The 15646-nt window shown below is 38.9% G+C and overlaps 2 protein-coding genes across 2 annotated transcripts; one reads left to right on the plus strand and one right to left on the minus strand.

The window, feature by feature from the left end:
• The first annotated feature begins 224 nt into the window (after positions 1 to 224).
• LOC146619148 (vacuolar protein sorting-associated protein 37D-like) lies at positions 225 to 2763 on the plus strand. The gene is made up of 4 exons (XM_085371727.1): positions 225 to 332; positions 1084 to 1255; positions 1345 to 1418; positions 2365 to 2763. The coding sequence occupies exons 1-4, from the start codon at positions 225 to 227 to the stop codon at positions 2761 to 2763; spliced, it is 753 nt and encodes a 250-aa protein (XP_085227853.1).
• A 3453-nt stretch (positions 2764 to 6216) lies between these two features.
• Positions 6217 to 14223, minus strand: LOC146619149 (dicarboxylate carrier UCP2-like). The gene is made up of 6 exons (XM_085371646.1): positions 14098 to 14223; positions 11853 to 12060; positions 8315 to 8518; positions 6654 to 6755; positions 6397 to 6577; positions 6217 to 6316 (listed from the first exon to the last, which is right to left on the minus strand). The coding sequence occupies exons 1-6, from the start codon at positions 14221 to 14223 to the stop codon at positions 6217 to 6219; spliced, it is 921 nt and encodes a 306-aa protein (XP_085227772.1).
• Positions 14224 to 15646: the final 1423 nt, after the last annotated feature.

Genomic DNA, 15646 nt, shown 5'->3' on the forward strand with positions numbered 1-15646 from the left:
CAGAAAGTAGCAAAAATTACAAAAAAAAAAAAAAATGCAAAACATTTCTTTCTCCAGGATGTCAAACTTTCAAAGGAAGATTCATGTTTACTTCCACAAGTTCTGCAGTAGTATAACCTCTGACTGTCTTTGAATGCAGCATCAACAGCTCCCGAAGGACGCTTCAGGAGCCAGCAGGTGTTATACTGAGGAGACAGAGAGCATCCAGAGCACGGACGGTCAGCATGTCTCTGCCGGTCCGGTTTCACTTCGGCGTCCGCAGAACCAGAGAGCTGCGAGAGCTGCTGGAAGACGAGGACAAAATAACTCACATGGCCAGGAGCAGTGAAAAGGTGAGTGAAAAAGATGTTTAAACTAACACGAATAAGAAGTATTCGGATTCTTTTAAAAGTGCAGCGCTTAACAAATTCATTAGACCACGTTTCCCAAATTTGAGCCTGCACCCTTGAGATCTCCGAGAAGTAAATAAGTGAAGTAAATAACTGTAATTTGGCATCTTAATAAAAAGAAAAATGTTAATATGCTTTATAATTTGTTACTCCAAATTTATTCCAAAATTGATGGATAAAAACAATAATTATATGTTAAAACTACAAATATAATGTGCACACATGTAAATAAAGACAGGGAGAAAATTATTTTCGTAATTACCAACATGGTTAATTGAGGGCATTGGGTGGTAAATGTGTTAAGTAGGTTACTCTACTTCTGCGAAGTATTAATGACACACAGTAAAATACTCTAAGAAATATTAAAAATATTCATACTTGTTACATAAAAATGGTCCCTGTCAATGTCCTACTATTCGTCAGTGTTATAAAATCATCAACTAATTATTATTATCATCATAAATTCACAGTAGGACCTCTTCCATTTTATAATCTTTGACTATCAAGCATTTAATATTTATTGCTTTAAAAAAGAGATTTAAACAAACATTATAATAGCGACTAATACATTCCTCCCAGTTGATTAATCAATCAAACATCTTGGGTCTGCTGTTGTTTACTTCTGCACATATAGGGGAAAAGCACAGCACTAATTCATTTCCTGTTTCTAAAACAAGATGTGGTGCTTTTTTAGTTTCAGAGGCTCCAGCAGGCTGCGCAAAAGACACGGATTTCAAATCAAAACCTGGCCAAAGTCAATCTTAGCCAGAAACCCAAATTTAGAGATGCAAAGCTGCTGCTTGCAGTGAAGTACAAGGAGCTGAAGAAACTCAGAAGCATCATTCAGGCCAAACAAGATCAACTCGGTAAGTGAAAGCCCTTCTGGTCTGATTTTCTTTGCCTGTCCAAAAACTATTTAGACAACATGCTGAAACACTTTCATTTCTCATTATAGCAGAAAAATACAGTGTTCATTATGCTCACTGGTGTCTCCTGAACAAGATCAGACATGCAGAGGAGGAGTCTGAGGTGAGGAAACAATGTTTTTGGGTTGTTTTTTTTTAATAATTTGCAGAGCCACTTTGTTGATCTGTGATCAGTGAAGTATTTTCTTTAATAACACACTCAAATACCTTGTTGTTAATAAGACGATAGTAACTAAATCTCACTGCATTACATCAGAAAGATCTGCAGGATCAAGATCTGTAGGAATGAAAGGTTTGCCAAGTAAATAAAAAAAATAAACAAAACACAGGATTCTTTTGTTTTTTTCACATTTATATTAATTCAGGAGTAATATCCCTGCGTTGGCTCAATATGTTCACTCTGTCTGGCAAAGTTGTGGCAAACTATTATCCCATTATAAAAATAGTCCTAAAACACAATAAATATATAGAGTTTGGTCAAAAAGTATTTGGACAGAGACAATGTTTTTCTAATTTTAGTTTTGTACAAAACCACAATTTTTCTATTTTAGCAACTTAAGGATGGCTTGTTTCACCTGCATTGACCCATGTTGTCTGTTCACAGCTAAATCTTCCAAATGCAAGCACCACACCTCAAATCAACTCCAGGCTTTTTATCTGCTTAATTGACAATGACATAATGAAGGAATTGCCCACACCTGCCCTTGAAATAGACTTTGAGTCAATTGTCCAATTACTTTTGGTTCTTTTAAAAAGAGGGTGGCACATGTTAAGGAGCTGAAACTCCTAAACCCTTCATCCAATTTGAATGTTGATACCTTCAAATGAAAGCTAAGAGTCTAGACAGTATGCCCATGTCCATTATATAACTGCCATTGGAATATGTTTCATTAAACAGTTAAAAAAAAAAAAAACTTGTGTCAGTTTCCAAATATATATGAACAGCAAGCTACATTTTTCCCACTTTAATACCCACAAACATTTCAGATTGATGCTGGAGCCAAGTTGTGCTCTGCAAAACGCCTTCTGTATGTGTTTCTGTCTCACAGCTACTGTTTCAGAGGTTTACAGATGGAAAGACAGCAATACAAGATTTTTTGGAGCTCTTTGTCAGCTCCCAGAAACTCCACCACATCAGGTTGGTCCTGATGAAGAACCTGCAGGAGATAATCCGAAATGAAACAAAAACAGCACAAAGGCTCAGTGAGGCTCACTATTTGTCTCTGGGCCTTCCTGAGCAGGTCAGTTTGACCACAGCTGCTGTCTTACCTCCATTCCTACTGGTGCTTGGCGCCCACATAAACACTGTCCCCTGTATCCAGCCTTCGCTGTTTTGCTCTGATGAGGATGAGCTCCTTCGAATGGGAGTGCACCTCCGAGGCCGCAAACCCATCTGTCTTCAGCCACTGAACGTGCAGCCGAGGAGGCACCAACCAGCACCGCACTGAAGTCATGGATTTTTAATCAAATTTAGTCTGGATTAATGTGTTTGTTGTAATAAATAAATAAATAAAATAAATATTGAAAAACAGTAAAGCATGGGTAGAAGAATATATTCAGTTATATCAGAAAAAAACTCAGCAGGTTTATTGTTTATTCTGCAGAAAGGGGTTCTTTGGGGACTAGACCATTTATTTAACTGTGCAGGGACCAGAATTAGTTAATTTTCAGCTTGTTTGGACTGATGACTGACCAGCCACTTAAATCACCCTCAACAAACTTAACATGGACATTTTAAAGAAGCTACCAAATGCAAAGTGACTAAAGATAAAGCGCTTCATAGCTCAGAGTTTTATTTATTTTATTTTATTTTTTTTGGGGGGGGGGGGGGGGGGATCATCCAACTCCCCTCAGAAACAGTTCCTAATGTATTTACTCTGCTGCTGTACTTTGAGTTACACATTTTTTGAAGCCTCACAACTCTATGAAGACCTTGAAATCTTTGAAAGGTAGCGTTTTCTTTTCTTTTTTTAATCTTTTGCACACCAGATCTGTGTCTTTAACTCATAGCCAGCATATGACGGATACCACTCAGCTTTCAAAGCTAGTGCCATTAGTGGAATATTATGAGAAAACACTCTTGCTGAGCTTACGGAAAGGTATCTTTTGAAGCACTTTTTAAGTGATGTTGATGACAGTTCTGTCTGGAGGGCAAAATTCAACTCATCTAGCTGACTTCTTTTCTATTCATTTAAAGGTGGCTGTGTGCATCTGAAGTCATTAGAAAGGCATATAAACCATGCCCCGTTTGCTTTTTCTAAAGTTTTGTTTTCCTTGCACATGATACATGATTTCAGGTGATCGATATGGAGGTTCTTTCCACAACTGAAAAAAAAATGCCATTCATAATGAAAAATTTCAAGTTTCATTCATTCAGTGCTGGAAACAAGTGTCCTTAGAACCATACACTGCAGATATACTATTTTAACATGGTAAACCACACCAACAATAACAGGAGGAAAAATCAAACTTTGATCATTTTGATTACAGAGTTTTAACTTAAGGTGATTTTACTGTAAACGCCGTCAGTAATTATAAACTGGTTAGAACACAGTAATGTTTTCTCTGTGGTGAACTTGAACTGCTCACTGACACTCGATACCTGCAGCCATTTATGCCCAGAGACTCCTGCCAAGGTCAGAGAAGGAGCACAAACAACGCTTCCTTCATGATGATGTCCACGCTCAAAGTCTTTTGATAAAAGACCAACGAGTCCATGTCCTGCTTTGGCTCAACATGGACTCGCCTGAGCGGACATTAGGGTTAGCCTGGGTGCCATGTGGTCCACCACACTTTGCCATACCAGTTCAGCCATGGAGATGATTAGCAAGGTGGACCATGTATACGGGCTTTTGTTCCAGCACAGACTTCAGTTTCATCTTTGTCAGCAGCGTCTTTTGTCCTGCAAGACTCAAACTGGGCAATTTTCTTGTCTGTCAGCTGGTTGTTTTGTGCTGTTCACCTCCGTGTCTCTGCATTGTTTGGCAGGAAACTCGATTATGTTTGAATATGCGGATACTTTTGTTAATAAGCTTGTATACACACCAAGAATGATACAAATGGCATAAGAAAGATGAACTATCATAAAATATTTGTAGGAGCTTGCATCCTCTAGCCTGAAAAGTCTTTTACTGGCTTGAATCTCACACTTAGGTGGTGTTTTATCTCTGTATTGTTTCCCTGAAAGGTCTCATGGGGGATTATACAGAAGAGTATCTGTAACAGCATCCAGTAGTACAGCAGGTATATAGTAACACATGATGAGGTTCATTGTGTACGTGTGTGGGTCAACATTTGCCCCCCTATAGAAAATCTTGTCCTTTTATTTACTGCCTTCTTATTTCATCTACATTTTATTCATATTTTTAAAACTTTAAACAGGACAGTCCAGTTGGTCAAAGCATAAACCATACATTAGACATAACTGACAGGCATACAAGTGCAACAGACCAAGTGAACCAGTATACTTATACATAGAGTCTAACTCACACACAGTCAACCTCGTATATGAGGTTAGAGAGAGGTTAAGAGATAAAAATGCCCTGACCCAGCAATACATTCACTTAAAAAAAACCCAACAAAAGTCACAAAGCAATAATTTTACCCAAAATACAGAAAATATATGAGGCTTACAGGGAGTTTTCCCACAGTAGCTTAAACCCAGTGAGCAAACATATGCTATGAGTGCTGAGTTCAAGTTTTCAATGAAGACTGAGACATTTTAGAAAACAAATATTATGTCGGATTTAATGTAACCCATTTAATCTCATCTGTCACAATACTGATCTGAGTTATATAAAGGTCTAAAACTATGTCGGAATTATATATCTATGCATTTTGAGCAGATATTGAAATAATAACACTTTAGCATAACTTGTCATATGACCAGAGAAGATGGTGGGTTCAAAGCCACCAAGCAAAAGGTTATTGATCACGGTAACTAAAAGAGGCTTATTTGTTTTGGTCATCATTATCCAGCACCCACTGAGAATGAGCGACTTATTGCTGGAATTGTGAAGCAGCAAACCACAACAGTTTGCTCAACACCCTTACTCCTGATTTACCTCCTACAAAACACAGGTAGACTGGGTGGGCAAATGTCTATGCACCTCAGGATGATATAGAGCTGGCCCACCATTACACAACCAGAATGAAAGCTGTTGTTCCTCCTGAATCTGCAGTTATAATAAACAATTTGCCCTTTTCTCTAGTATCCAGGAACATGCCTTTCTGAAGAGTGTGAGTAGAGTATACATGTTATCTCAGTAGTTTCAATTATGGCCTAACATAAAACAAACATTTCTACCTTATCCATGAAATAAAATAAAAATAAAAATAGGAGCTGCTCATTCCAAAAGGTGTTAATTGTATGCTTTGGGAAAATTCAGTATGAAATGGGATAATTACTCTGGGCTACATATTTACATACATTTGCACTTCCTATATTCTTTTTTACAGCCTCAGAAACATGTTCGACCTGTTCTGTCAGTATATATCCAACAGTCATTTGTTACCTTGCACATCTAAATTCAGCTTTGTGCTTCTCCATTCATGCGTGTATTACTACACTTGGAAGCAAAGGCAATGAATGCATACACTTGCCTAAGAAAGATACAACTTAAAGAATGCACTGTGGGCATTTTGTCTTGTGCGTCTGTTCAAGTGTGCCAGTAAACATTAAAATGCCTCGTGTGAAAAGAGGGCTTTTGGAGATATAAGAAAAGAATTAGTAAATATTTAAATAAATGCTTTTTTAAAAAAAATCAATCATCACTGCAGTTTCTCCTTGTTAGATGTGCACTTTTATTCCTGAGGGTGAAAAGGTCTAAACCAACAACAATAGCTGTGCTACAATGGCTTCAGTATCAAACCAACAGGCAAACAGGTCCGAGCAAAGATTTTCAGAACTGCTGAAACCTCATCACAGCTCTCTTTATCTGCTCGTAGCTCACAAACATCACAATGTTCCAGGAACCCAGGCGAAGGAATGAGGGCACAAAGCTGTGAAAGAAATCAGATGAAACAAGAATGTGTGTAGGAGTCACTCTGTCATGCTTGGTTTTCAAAAATACATTCCTTACCCCTTGTAGAAAGCTGTTGGTCCTTCTTTAATCAGCATGGTTATAGCACAGTTAACAGCACCGCTGTACTGCCCAGGCACTGAGTTCATGAAGCGTGTCTTTATCACATCCACAGGGGATGCTACAATCGTGGTGCAGAAACCGGCTGCACATGCTGCGGTGAAGTGGCACGGCATGTTGTCTGCAGGAAAAACTGATTTGTTATTTAAACAAACAAACACGACGCTGGAGAGAGCGTTAGAAAGATTTGCACTTACCTGTCATCAGGTTATACTTCAAGATGAGCTCTTTCATTATGTCATAGGTCACAAGCTCAGAGCAGTTTACGATGGCGTTACGAGTTATATTTGGAAGACAACCTGTAAGAACAGCAAACATATAGGAACACTTTTCTTTCTCTGGTGAACTCAGTCTTAAAAAACATCCTGCGCTGTCATCAAACAGTCATGAAAATCAGTCATGATTTTCACTTTGCTATAAAGAAGAAATTCTTCTACTGGCCTCAACAGTTAACAGCATCTCATTTTAAATCAGTTTCAGCAGCACACTCATGTCATTATCAGCAGAAATTTGCAATTTTTTTTCAAAAAATGGAGTGAGAGGATAAAAAACAAAAGTAAATATAAGTTTAAATTTGTGGCATATTTGCTTATTCCTTAAAAATCTATTGTGTAACTTATTTAGGGCTTTCAGGGGAAAAAATGATCATGTAGAAGTTTCACTGGCTGCTAATTTATAAAAAATATCCACAAGTCCCTCTGGAAGCAAGTCTTGCCATTCAACAGCCATCGTGGTAACATCTCTGGGTACTTGCTGTATTTGGACTGTTGTTTTGAAGCATTGTCTAAATTAATTCTAGTTTTAATGGTTAAAGGACACAAAAAAATGCATATATTGAACTATTAACCCACACTGATTAAAAAAAGCACATAGAAATGTAATGACTTCACCGCCAAATAAGGTTTAGGGTTAAAAGTTAAAGCTGAGAGTCTGCACTCAAGAATGTAGAGTTATGAAAAATGTGTCACTGTCCAAAGATTTCTAGACTCTACTGTATGTCTTATTCACTAATAGAAATGGGAAAAATAATTGTCAATTGTGGGATTATACAGATTTGTCTTCCTTGGGGAAAACCTTGTGATTTGATTACCAACAATTCCAGGGAGTTTGTTCAGTTCTGTTATGTTGCAAGCAGCTAACGTAGTTTTAAGCCCTTTTTTTAATTAATCTTAATTTTCTTCACCAAAACAAATTCAAATCACTTGTTGTGTTTTTGTCAGTCAATAGAGGAAGCACTTTTTTTCTGGAGCCACACAGTATTTTCCCAAACATACAGTAGTTTCATGAACACCTGAAAAAGACTCACATGTAAAATCACTGTGGTTCCCCTTTAGGAAGACTAATCTGAAAATGTGCTGGTTTATCCAGAGGTCATTGTGGGCTCTCTGTCAGATGCCTGAAGTAACGCAAGCGTCACATCTTTGTTTTGCAACATAAAATCTGCACATAAGGCAGCCGGTTTCTCTGAGAAATGCTCGGCCAACAGAAGACTCCGTAAAATTCTGGGGACAAGTCAGTTGAAGTCAGTCACCTGTGGTCTAATTTGTGACGTAACATAAGTGTTAGGCTGCAGAAACCATAAAAGCGCCACTAACTTGTGTAAGTATGATTTTTACTTTTGTTTCCCTCAGAGCTTATATTTTTAACATGACCCTAAACCCTTGCTTTTTGCTTTTTCCTTTTTGTTGACCATGATGTTACAGCTCAGAGGCTGACATGAATCATCCCTGTGGCAATCTATGAGAAATATAATGATATAAGTCATAACTGCTACAAGATGACCGCTGCTCAGTGGTGTTAGGGATGTCATGTTGTGCAATAATAACACCTAAACCCTGTGGAGTGTATTTTAATATACCTTTCCAGAGGCCTTTAAAACCTTCGTCCCTGGCAATGGTCCTGTAGGCATCAGTCGTGCTGCTGTATCTCTTGACAGAGCCGCTCTCAGGCCGCAGGGCCTGAGCCTGGAACCTGACTTTCACCACGTCAGTGGGCTGAGCAAAAGCCACGGCCATCGCTCCTGTGGTGGAACCTGCCAGCAGTCGAGTCCCGAGTCCAGCATCTGTTACGCAAGCAATTGATTTATGACATGTTGGTGCCTCAAACAAAGACACACACAGCAATTAGAGATCAAACTTGGTGCAGTTCGGATAATCATAGTGAAACCTGGATGCACAAAATTTTTCAGTTATGCTTTTAATATGAAGCGAGTTAATATTTCACTTTCTATTTGGTAGATCCTCTTCTCTCAGGTTTCAAGCATCATTTCCTACTGGGGTAGACATACACTGTTTTCTTTGGTAGAACATTATTCATTCAAACTGGTTTAATTGATAATTTCACTAAATAAAGCAACAAGCTAGGCCAGAGATTATAGTTTGGAGATGTCCTCATCAAGGTCAGGCAGATGTCCTTATGCCTTTGGGAGAGTTTAAAAACCAGAGAAAAAGTGAAAGAGAGGGTTGGACATGGAAATGAGAACAAGCGGGTGTGTTGTTGTGTCTCTAATTTCTGAAGTTTTGTTGATCTGGGTGGAAATCTGGATTGCTTAATAATGCCACAGCGGCATAGTTAGAATAGGTGAGGCCTCCAGCATAAACACATTCCTTGAAAGAGGACATTTTTTCTCCATGGCTTACATCATGGAGGCATTTTCTGCAAAACAAGTTCAGGCGATTACGGTTTAGACTTATACTCATTTTAGTCGGAGTCTGATTTCCGGTTAGATGATCAGGACTTTTCAATTTCTGAAGTTTATTTTCAGATATTAGGAAGGGAGTGTTTGAGCTCATTAGCCCCTTAAAAAAAAAAAAAAAAATCCAAAAAATTAGACAAGCAATTGGTACATCAACAGCAGATCCAGGATATGTACTGTGTCCACCAAAAAACTGTTTAAACACCATGAAACAGTTTCAACCTATTAACAGCAAAGACCTGGAGGACATCTTAGATCAACTGAACTCCTCCTCCTGCTGTTTAGATGTCCTGCCAAAAAGTTTTTTCAAAAAGGTCTCAAAGACTTTAGAGTCAGACCTGTTACAGATCGTCAACTTTTCTTTATTATCAGGTGTGTTTCCAGAATCACTAAAAACTGCTGTAATCAAACCTATACTGAAAAAGGACAATCTTGACAAGACACAAATGAACAACTACAGGCCGATCTCAAATCTCCCGTTTTTAAGTAAGATCATTGAAAAAGCAGTTTCCCAACAGCTCAGTTACTTCTTAAAACAGAATAATTGCTACGATGCCTTCCAGTCAGGTTTTAGACAGAACCACAGCACTGAAACCGCTCTGACCAAAGTGTTTAATGACATATGTCTGAATACAGACAGTGGAAAAATGTCAGTCCTAGTTTTACTGGATCTCAGTGCAGCATTTGATACAGTTGACCACAACATATTACTCAAACGACTGGAGAACTGGACAGGTCTTTCAGGAACTGTACTAAACTGGTTCAAAACATACGTAGAAAACAGGAAATACTTTGTATCAATAGGTAACTTCACATCTGAGCAGACAAGTATCACATGTGGAGTTCCCCAAGGTTCCATCTTGGGACCCCTTCTGTTTAACATCTACATGCTCCCACTGGCACAGATTATAAACAACAACAAAATAAACTATCACAGCTATGCAGATGACACACAAATATATATCACAATGTCACCAGGAGACCGAGGCCCTGTACAGGCTCTTGGTAAATGCATTGAGGAAATCAATGACTGGTTGTGCCACAATTTTCTCCAGCTAAACAAAAACAAAACTGAGGTAATAGTCTTTGGCGCCAAAGAAAAACGATTACAGGTCACCAGAGAACTTCAATCTATACATCTAAAAACCACAAACCAGGCGAGAAATTTGGGTGTAGTGATGGATGCAGACCTAAACTTAGAAAAACACATTAAGACAATAACAAAGTCAGCTTACTATCACCTCAAGAATATATCAAGGATAAAAGATCTGATGTCTCAACAGGACCTGGAAAAACTAGTCCATGCATTCATCTTTAGTAGGCTTGATTACTGTAACAGCATCTTTACAGGTCTACCTAAAAAATCAGTCAGACAACTACAGCTCATTCAGAACTCTGCTGCTCGAGTCCTCACTAAGACCAAAAAAGTGGACCACATCAGTCCAGCTCTGAGGTCCTTACACTGGCTGCCTGTCCGTCAGAGGATAGACTTTAAAGTTCTGATGCTGGCCTATAAAGCTCTGAATGGTTTAGGACCAAAATACATCAATGACCTCCTGACCCAGTATGAACCATCCAGATCCCTCAGGTCATCTGGATCCGGTCTTTTATCAGTTCCCAGAGTCAGAACCAGACACGGAGAAGCTGCATTCAGCTTTTATGCTCCTTATATCTGGAACAAACTCCCAGAAAGCCTCAGATCAGCTGAAACACTCAGTTTATTTACATCCAGGTTGAAGACTCACCTGTTCTCAGCTGCATTTGAATAAAGCACCAAATCCACACTTTTAAGCTTAAATTTCAAAACTTACATTTAACTACTGATTTTATCTATTGTTCTGATTTTATCTGTTTTGATTTTATATACTGTTGTTTGTTTGTTTGTTAATTAGTTAGTTAGTTTATTTGCTTGTTTTATTCAATTTTAAATCATGCTTTTTATTTGTTCTTGTTTCTAATGTCTCTGTAAAGCACTTTGAATCACCTTGTTGTTGAATTGTGCTATACAAATAAACTTGCCTTGCCTTGCCTTGCCTTAAGAAATCTTAAAAAAATCTAAACTAACCAGTTGCTCTAAACATCAGTTAAACGTCTCTTTCTGAACATAATTTCTTACATGTTTATACCTGCCGACTGGCATGTATTTCCTAACAGCTGTGAAACACTGACATCAAACTCACAGTAAAGGAATTTTTGCACATCTGGATCACCTGCAAGGATTTTATCTGTTTTCCATCTGTACCACCTTTAGCTGTGATAATTTTAATTATTAATCAAAACAATAAGACAGTGAGTCCTTCATAAAATAATTGTATTTGAAGCTCATTTTGGGGTTTTTTTTAATGTTTATTTTTACTTTAACCAGGAAGTGCCGTAAATTAAGATCTCTTTTACCAATGGAAACCTGGCTTTAAAAGTTCACCATTATAAGGTTTGTTTAAAAAAAATCTAAATTATAACATAAAGAGACATCGGACAGAAACAATAAATCCATCCAAACAAGGCAAATAATACAAAGTCCAGCTCAAGACCAGCAACAGGTTTAACAGGTTAAATTTGTTTGGTAGTTGTGAAACTCCTGAGGTACACTGGCTGTAAACTGCTGTGTACTGAGTTGTGGGATGTGGTTTTGATGCAGACGTACTTTCTGAGCTTTCTGCTGTGTACTGAGTTGTGGGATGTGGTTTTGATGCAGACATACTTTCTGAGCCTCGCGTGTAGAGCTGCTTCATGGTGTCATACATGCCGATGCGGATCGAGGCAAAGCTCATCTGCCTGTGCAGCCCTGCCACCAGGCCGCTGTACAGACTCCTCGGCCCCTCTGTCTTCACCATGGTGAAGATGGTGCCAAACACACCTCGGTATTCCGCCCTCTGGCCTTTCAGTAAGGGCTTGGATTCACCTTGCACCTGAAGAAACATAATAACAGGTTCAAGATGTGCCATCAGCCTCACTGCCTCACTTAGAGGGAAAATGTCCACATATGTCTGTGATCAGGCTGCTTTCTTAATTGTTAGGTTACATTCGTGTAACATGCAGCCGTGTTGAGATATTTCTGAGCATATGCTTGAACTAGGGGGTTGGACAACATGAAAAGCAGTTTATCTTCTAGTCAGCCAAAACACAGGTATTGGCTGACAACAATCTATATCTATAGTATCCTAAAAATGCTCATGTGGTAACATTATGAATAAATGTTATTTTTTATGCTCTTAGACAGATATGGCAACTTCAATGATTTTGGGAAAACTGACACTCACTGGTAATTTTGTTAGTTACGCCTGTAAAAAAAACAAAACAAACAACATTGTTTTTAACAGGCGTTAACAGCCTGTTTCAAATAACTCCCAAGCATCTCAATAAGATTTCAGTCTGGAGTTTGATAACGCCAGTTCCTACTTTGACAAGGCCATTTGGGGTGGTTATAGCTCAGGTGCTAGAGCAGGTCATCTGCTAATCAGAAGATTGGTGGTTCCATCCCTGGCTGCTTTAGTCTACATGCCAAATATCCTTGAGCAAGATACTAACCCCAAGTTGCTCTCCGATGCATCCATCGGAGTATGAATGTGTGTGAATTGTAGATAGAAAAAGCATAGCAAAAATTGCTTGCTTGAATGGGTGAATGAGGCAGAGTAAAAAAGCACTATATAAGAACCAGTCAGTTTACCATTTAGGAGCAGGATAAGGATCCAAAACACTAGTGTGTTTCTTGCATAACTCAAGTGTTTTTGGGTTTGAAGGGACAAACTTATTGCTGGACATTCTCCTTCAGGATGTTCTGGTAGAGAGCAGAATTCATGGTTCCATTAGCTACAGCAAGTCGCTCAGAAGCATCAAAGCAGCTCGACACCATCACATTCCCATCACCTCTATACCTCTGACCCTAGCTGAAGTGAGGCCTGCAGTTCTTCAGATGTTGTACTGGGTTCTTTTCTGTGGTTCACTGGAGTCCCAAAGCCTTAGAAATGACTTTCCATTTCCATTTCCATTTCCAGACTGATATCTTTCAGTGACTTTTTGTTTTACATGTTTTGTTTTGGTTTTTTGTTTCTTTGAATTGTGTCATATTTTAGCCTACTTCACTTTTTAGACTGGCAGTAATCACACCTGGGTGTGGCTAGTGAAATTGAACTTTGCTTTCTTAAAAATGTGAGTGGTCACAGTAAATTTTACATTTTCACACAAGGCAAGGTAGGTTTGGATATCTTGTGTAAAATGTGGAAGTAAATTTAAAGGTAATTTGATATACAAAAAGAGGTGTTTACAAGGGTTATAGAGCTAGTTATGCAGCTATTTGGTGGTTACCTGTTTTGGTATTTACATGTTTACACATTTGAATGTTTACACATGCATGTTCAAAGCAGTAATAAGTATGTGTTATATCTACCTAGTTGGTCTTTCTGCATTGATCTGAGTATAACATTTCCTGGCTTCTTAGAGCCCAGTGAAATATTGATGACGGCGGCACACAGGAAGTGTTGGTTTTTGTTGTTGCTGTGTGCTGAGAGTAAAGAGGCTGGTAAGACAGTTAACTGTCTCCATCGTGCTGTTCCTAATTATTCAGGGAGATTCCATCAAGTGAACCCTCACGTTACACTTGTTTCTCTAATAACTCAAATCATCAGTTAAAAACGGACTTTGGGGTTTCGGTAATTTGGTGATCTGAAACATTTGAGTGTGACAAATATGTTAAAAGAAAGAAAGAAAGAAAGAAAGAAAGAAAGAAAGAAAGAAAGAAATAAATCAGGAAACAACACTTACACGATAAGCTGAGCCGGGTCGGGGTGAGGGGGGTGTCCCTGTGCACCAATTTTTCCACTTTTTTTATATTCTGAATTGTGTTACACTTTTTGTTATAAAATATAAAGCTCTTAATTACCGAGAATATTTTGAGGTGGCTATAGTTGCAAATACCATGAGGTGGGTGGGGCTTCCTGATGCCTCACCTGTAGCCGGACTTTGGCGGTGTCCAGTGGGAAGGTGACTAGGTCCGCCACGCAGCCTGCTGTTCCAGCTGAGAAGATTTTAACAGCAGTTGTGGGCACCAAATCAGCCGCTCTCCCTCCAACCATGATCAGTGCCTGAGCTCAACAGCAAGCCTCAGCAACAACAAAACTTAAATAACAAAGTGCGCATTGAAGGACTAATCATCATTTCATCCTTCGTGTACGGAAACGAATAAAAGCGATGTAGGTCAAGCTCCATGCAAAAGAAAGTTTGGAGTTTGAAGGGAACAGCGTCGTTGTGCCATTACACAGAAACGCTCACGACAAGAAGTCGAAAGCAAACTGAACTAAGTCGGTATCTTTGCATGTCAACAAACACCTGACTGCGCAGCCGACGAGTGAAGCCTGGCCCACATTTACTGACTTTGAACGGACCTGCTGCACCGCCCTGCAGAACTCCAGATACTCATCACACACATGCGCGGAATACCCCGGATTGTTCTTTATCGGTGTTCTCTGTCATGATCCACCTGCTTTCAAATAAAAAACAATTTCAATGTCAGCGGACAAGAGCTGAGGCGTCATCAGGAAAGTTTTATGTATCTTAGTACGGATAATGTCCTTCCATTCTTATGGGAAATAATCCTGCTTTTGGTGTTTTTATGATGGCAATGGCGACCACCAACTCACAGGAGTTCACGTGGGTGTATATCTGATAAATGACCTGTATTTGTATAGCGCTTTTCTAGTCCCTAAGGACCCCAAAGCGCTGTACACAACCAGTCATCCACCCATTCACACACTGGTGATGGCAAGCTACATTGTAGCCACAGCCACCCTGGGGCGCACTGACAGAGGCGAGGCTGCCGGACACTGGCGCCACCGGGCCCTCTGACCACCACCAGCAAGCCGGGGCTCGAACCGGCAACCTTGTGATTACAAATTGAGCCACGATCGATAACTATGAAGGGAAATAATATGAAATAATAGTCTTTTATTATAGAAATTGCACTTTCTCTTGATTGGCAGTGACATTTTCCTCTAAGAGGGACAAGAAGACTCAAACCATGGCAAAAAAAAAAAAAAAAAAAATGCCCCCCAAAGTATAACAGAACCTCACAACATCCTCAGTACAGGAGTAAATGGTTCAGGATTAACTTTAACTGAGTTATGTTACATCCCCAAAACTACCCTGCAGTGTCATTTGGGTGTTGTATCATGGATATGTGGTTGTTTTTTTGTTTTTAGATCGATTCAGGTTTCATGTTTCTGCTATCATACATCTTAAGGATGATGTATTTAAACCCTCTATTTACAGGAATTGTAGGTGTGTTAATATTTCAGTAGGACCACTATCTGAAAATATTAAAGTCTGGAGATCACACCTCCCCACTCTTCCATATTTGTTTATCTTTTATATAGTTGTTTATTATCAACGAAACGTTCAACTTTAACTGCCACCACATATTCCATAAATATTCCCAGTTATCCTGACTTATGCCTCATTTTTGCATTTTTTTTTTATTTGATGCCAATTACGTGTATCACA

Source organism: Diplotaxodon limnothrissa, linkage group LG14, assembly GCF_057381915.1.
Source record: "Diplotaxodon limnothrissa isolate DT_005_m linkage group LG14, D_limnothrissa_male_GT1.1, whole genome shotgun sequence".
NCBI classification, from domain to species: domain Eukaryota; kingdom Metazoa; phylum Chordata; class Actinopteri; order Cichliformes; family Cichlidae; genus Diplotaxodon; species Diplotaxodon limnothrissa.

What these genes read in the sequence shown, in the direction of transcription:
- LOC146619148 (XM_085371727.1), top strand. Translation starts at nt 225, where the DNA reads ATGTCTCTGCCGGTCCGGTTTCACTTCGGCGTCCGCAGAACCAGAGAG. An exon ending in TGGCCAGGAGCAGTGAAAAG is followed by an intron (nt 333 to 1,083) that starts GTGAGTGAAAAA and finishes GTGCTTTTTTAG; the next exon opens with TTTCAGAGGCTCCAGCAGGC. An exon ending in ATGCAGAGGAGGAGTCTGAG is followed by an intron (nt 1,419 to 2,364) that starts GTGAGGAAACAA and finishes TCTGTCTCACAG; the next exon opens with CTACTGTTTCAGAGGTTTAC.
- LOC146619149 (XM_085371646.1), bottom strand. Translation starts at nt 14,223, where the DNA reads ATGGTTGGAGGGAGAGCGGCTGATTTGGTGCCCACAACTGCTGTTAAA. An exon ending in CTACACGCGAGGCTCAGAAA is followed by an intron (nt 8,519 to 11,852) that starts GTATGTCTGCAT and finishes CTTGCGTAACAG; the next exon opens with ATGCTGGACTCGGGACTCGA. An exon ending in TTTTAAAGGCCTCTGGAAAG is followed by an intron (nt 6,756 to 8,314) that starts GTATATTAAAAT and finishes CTGTTCTTACAG; the next exon opens with GTTGTCTTCCAAATATAACT.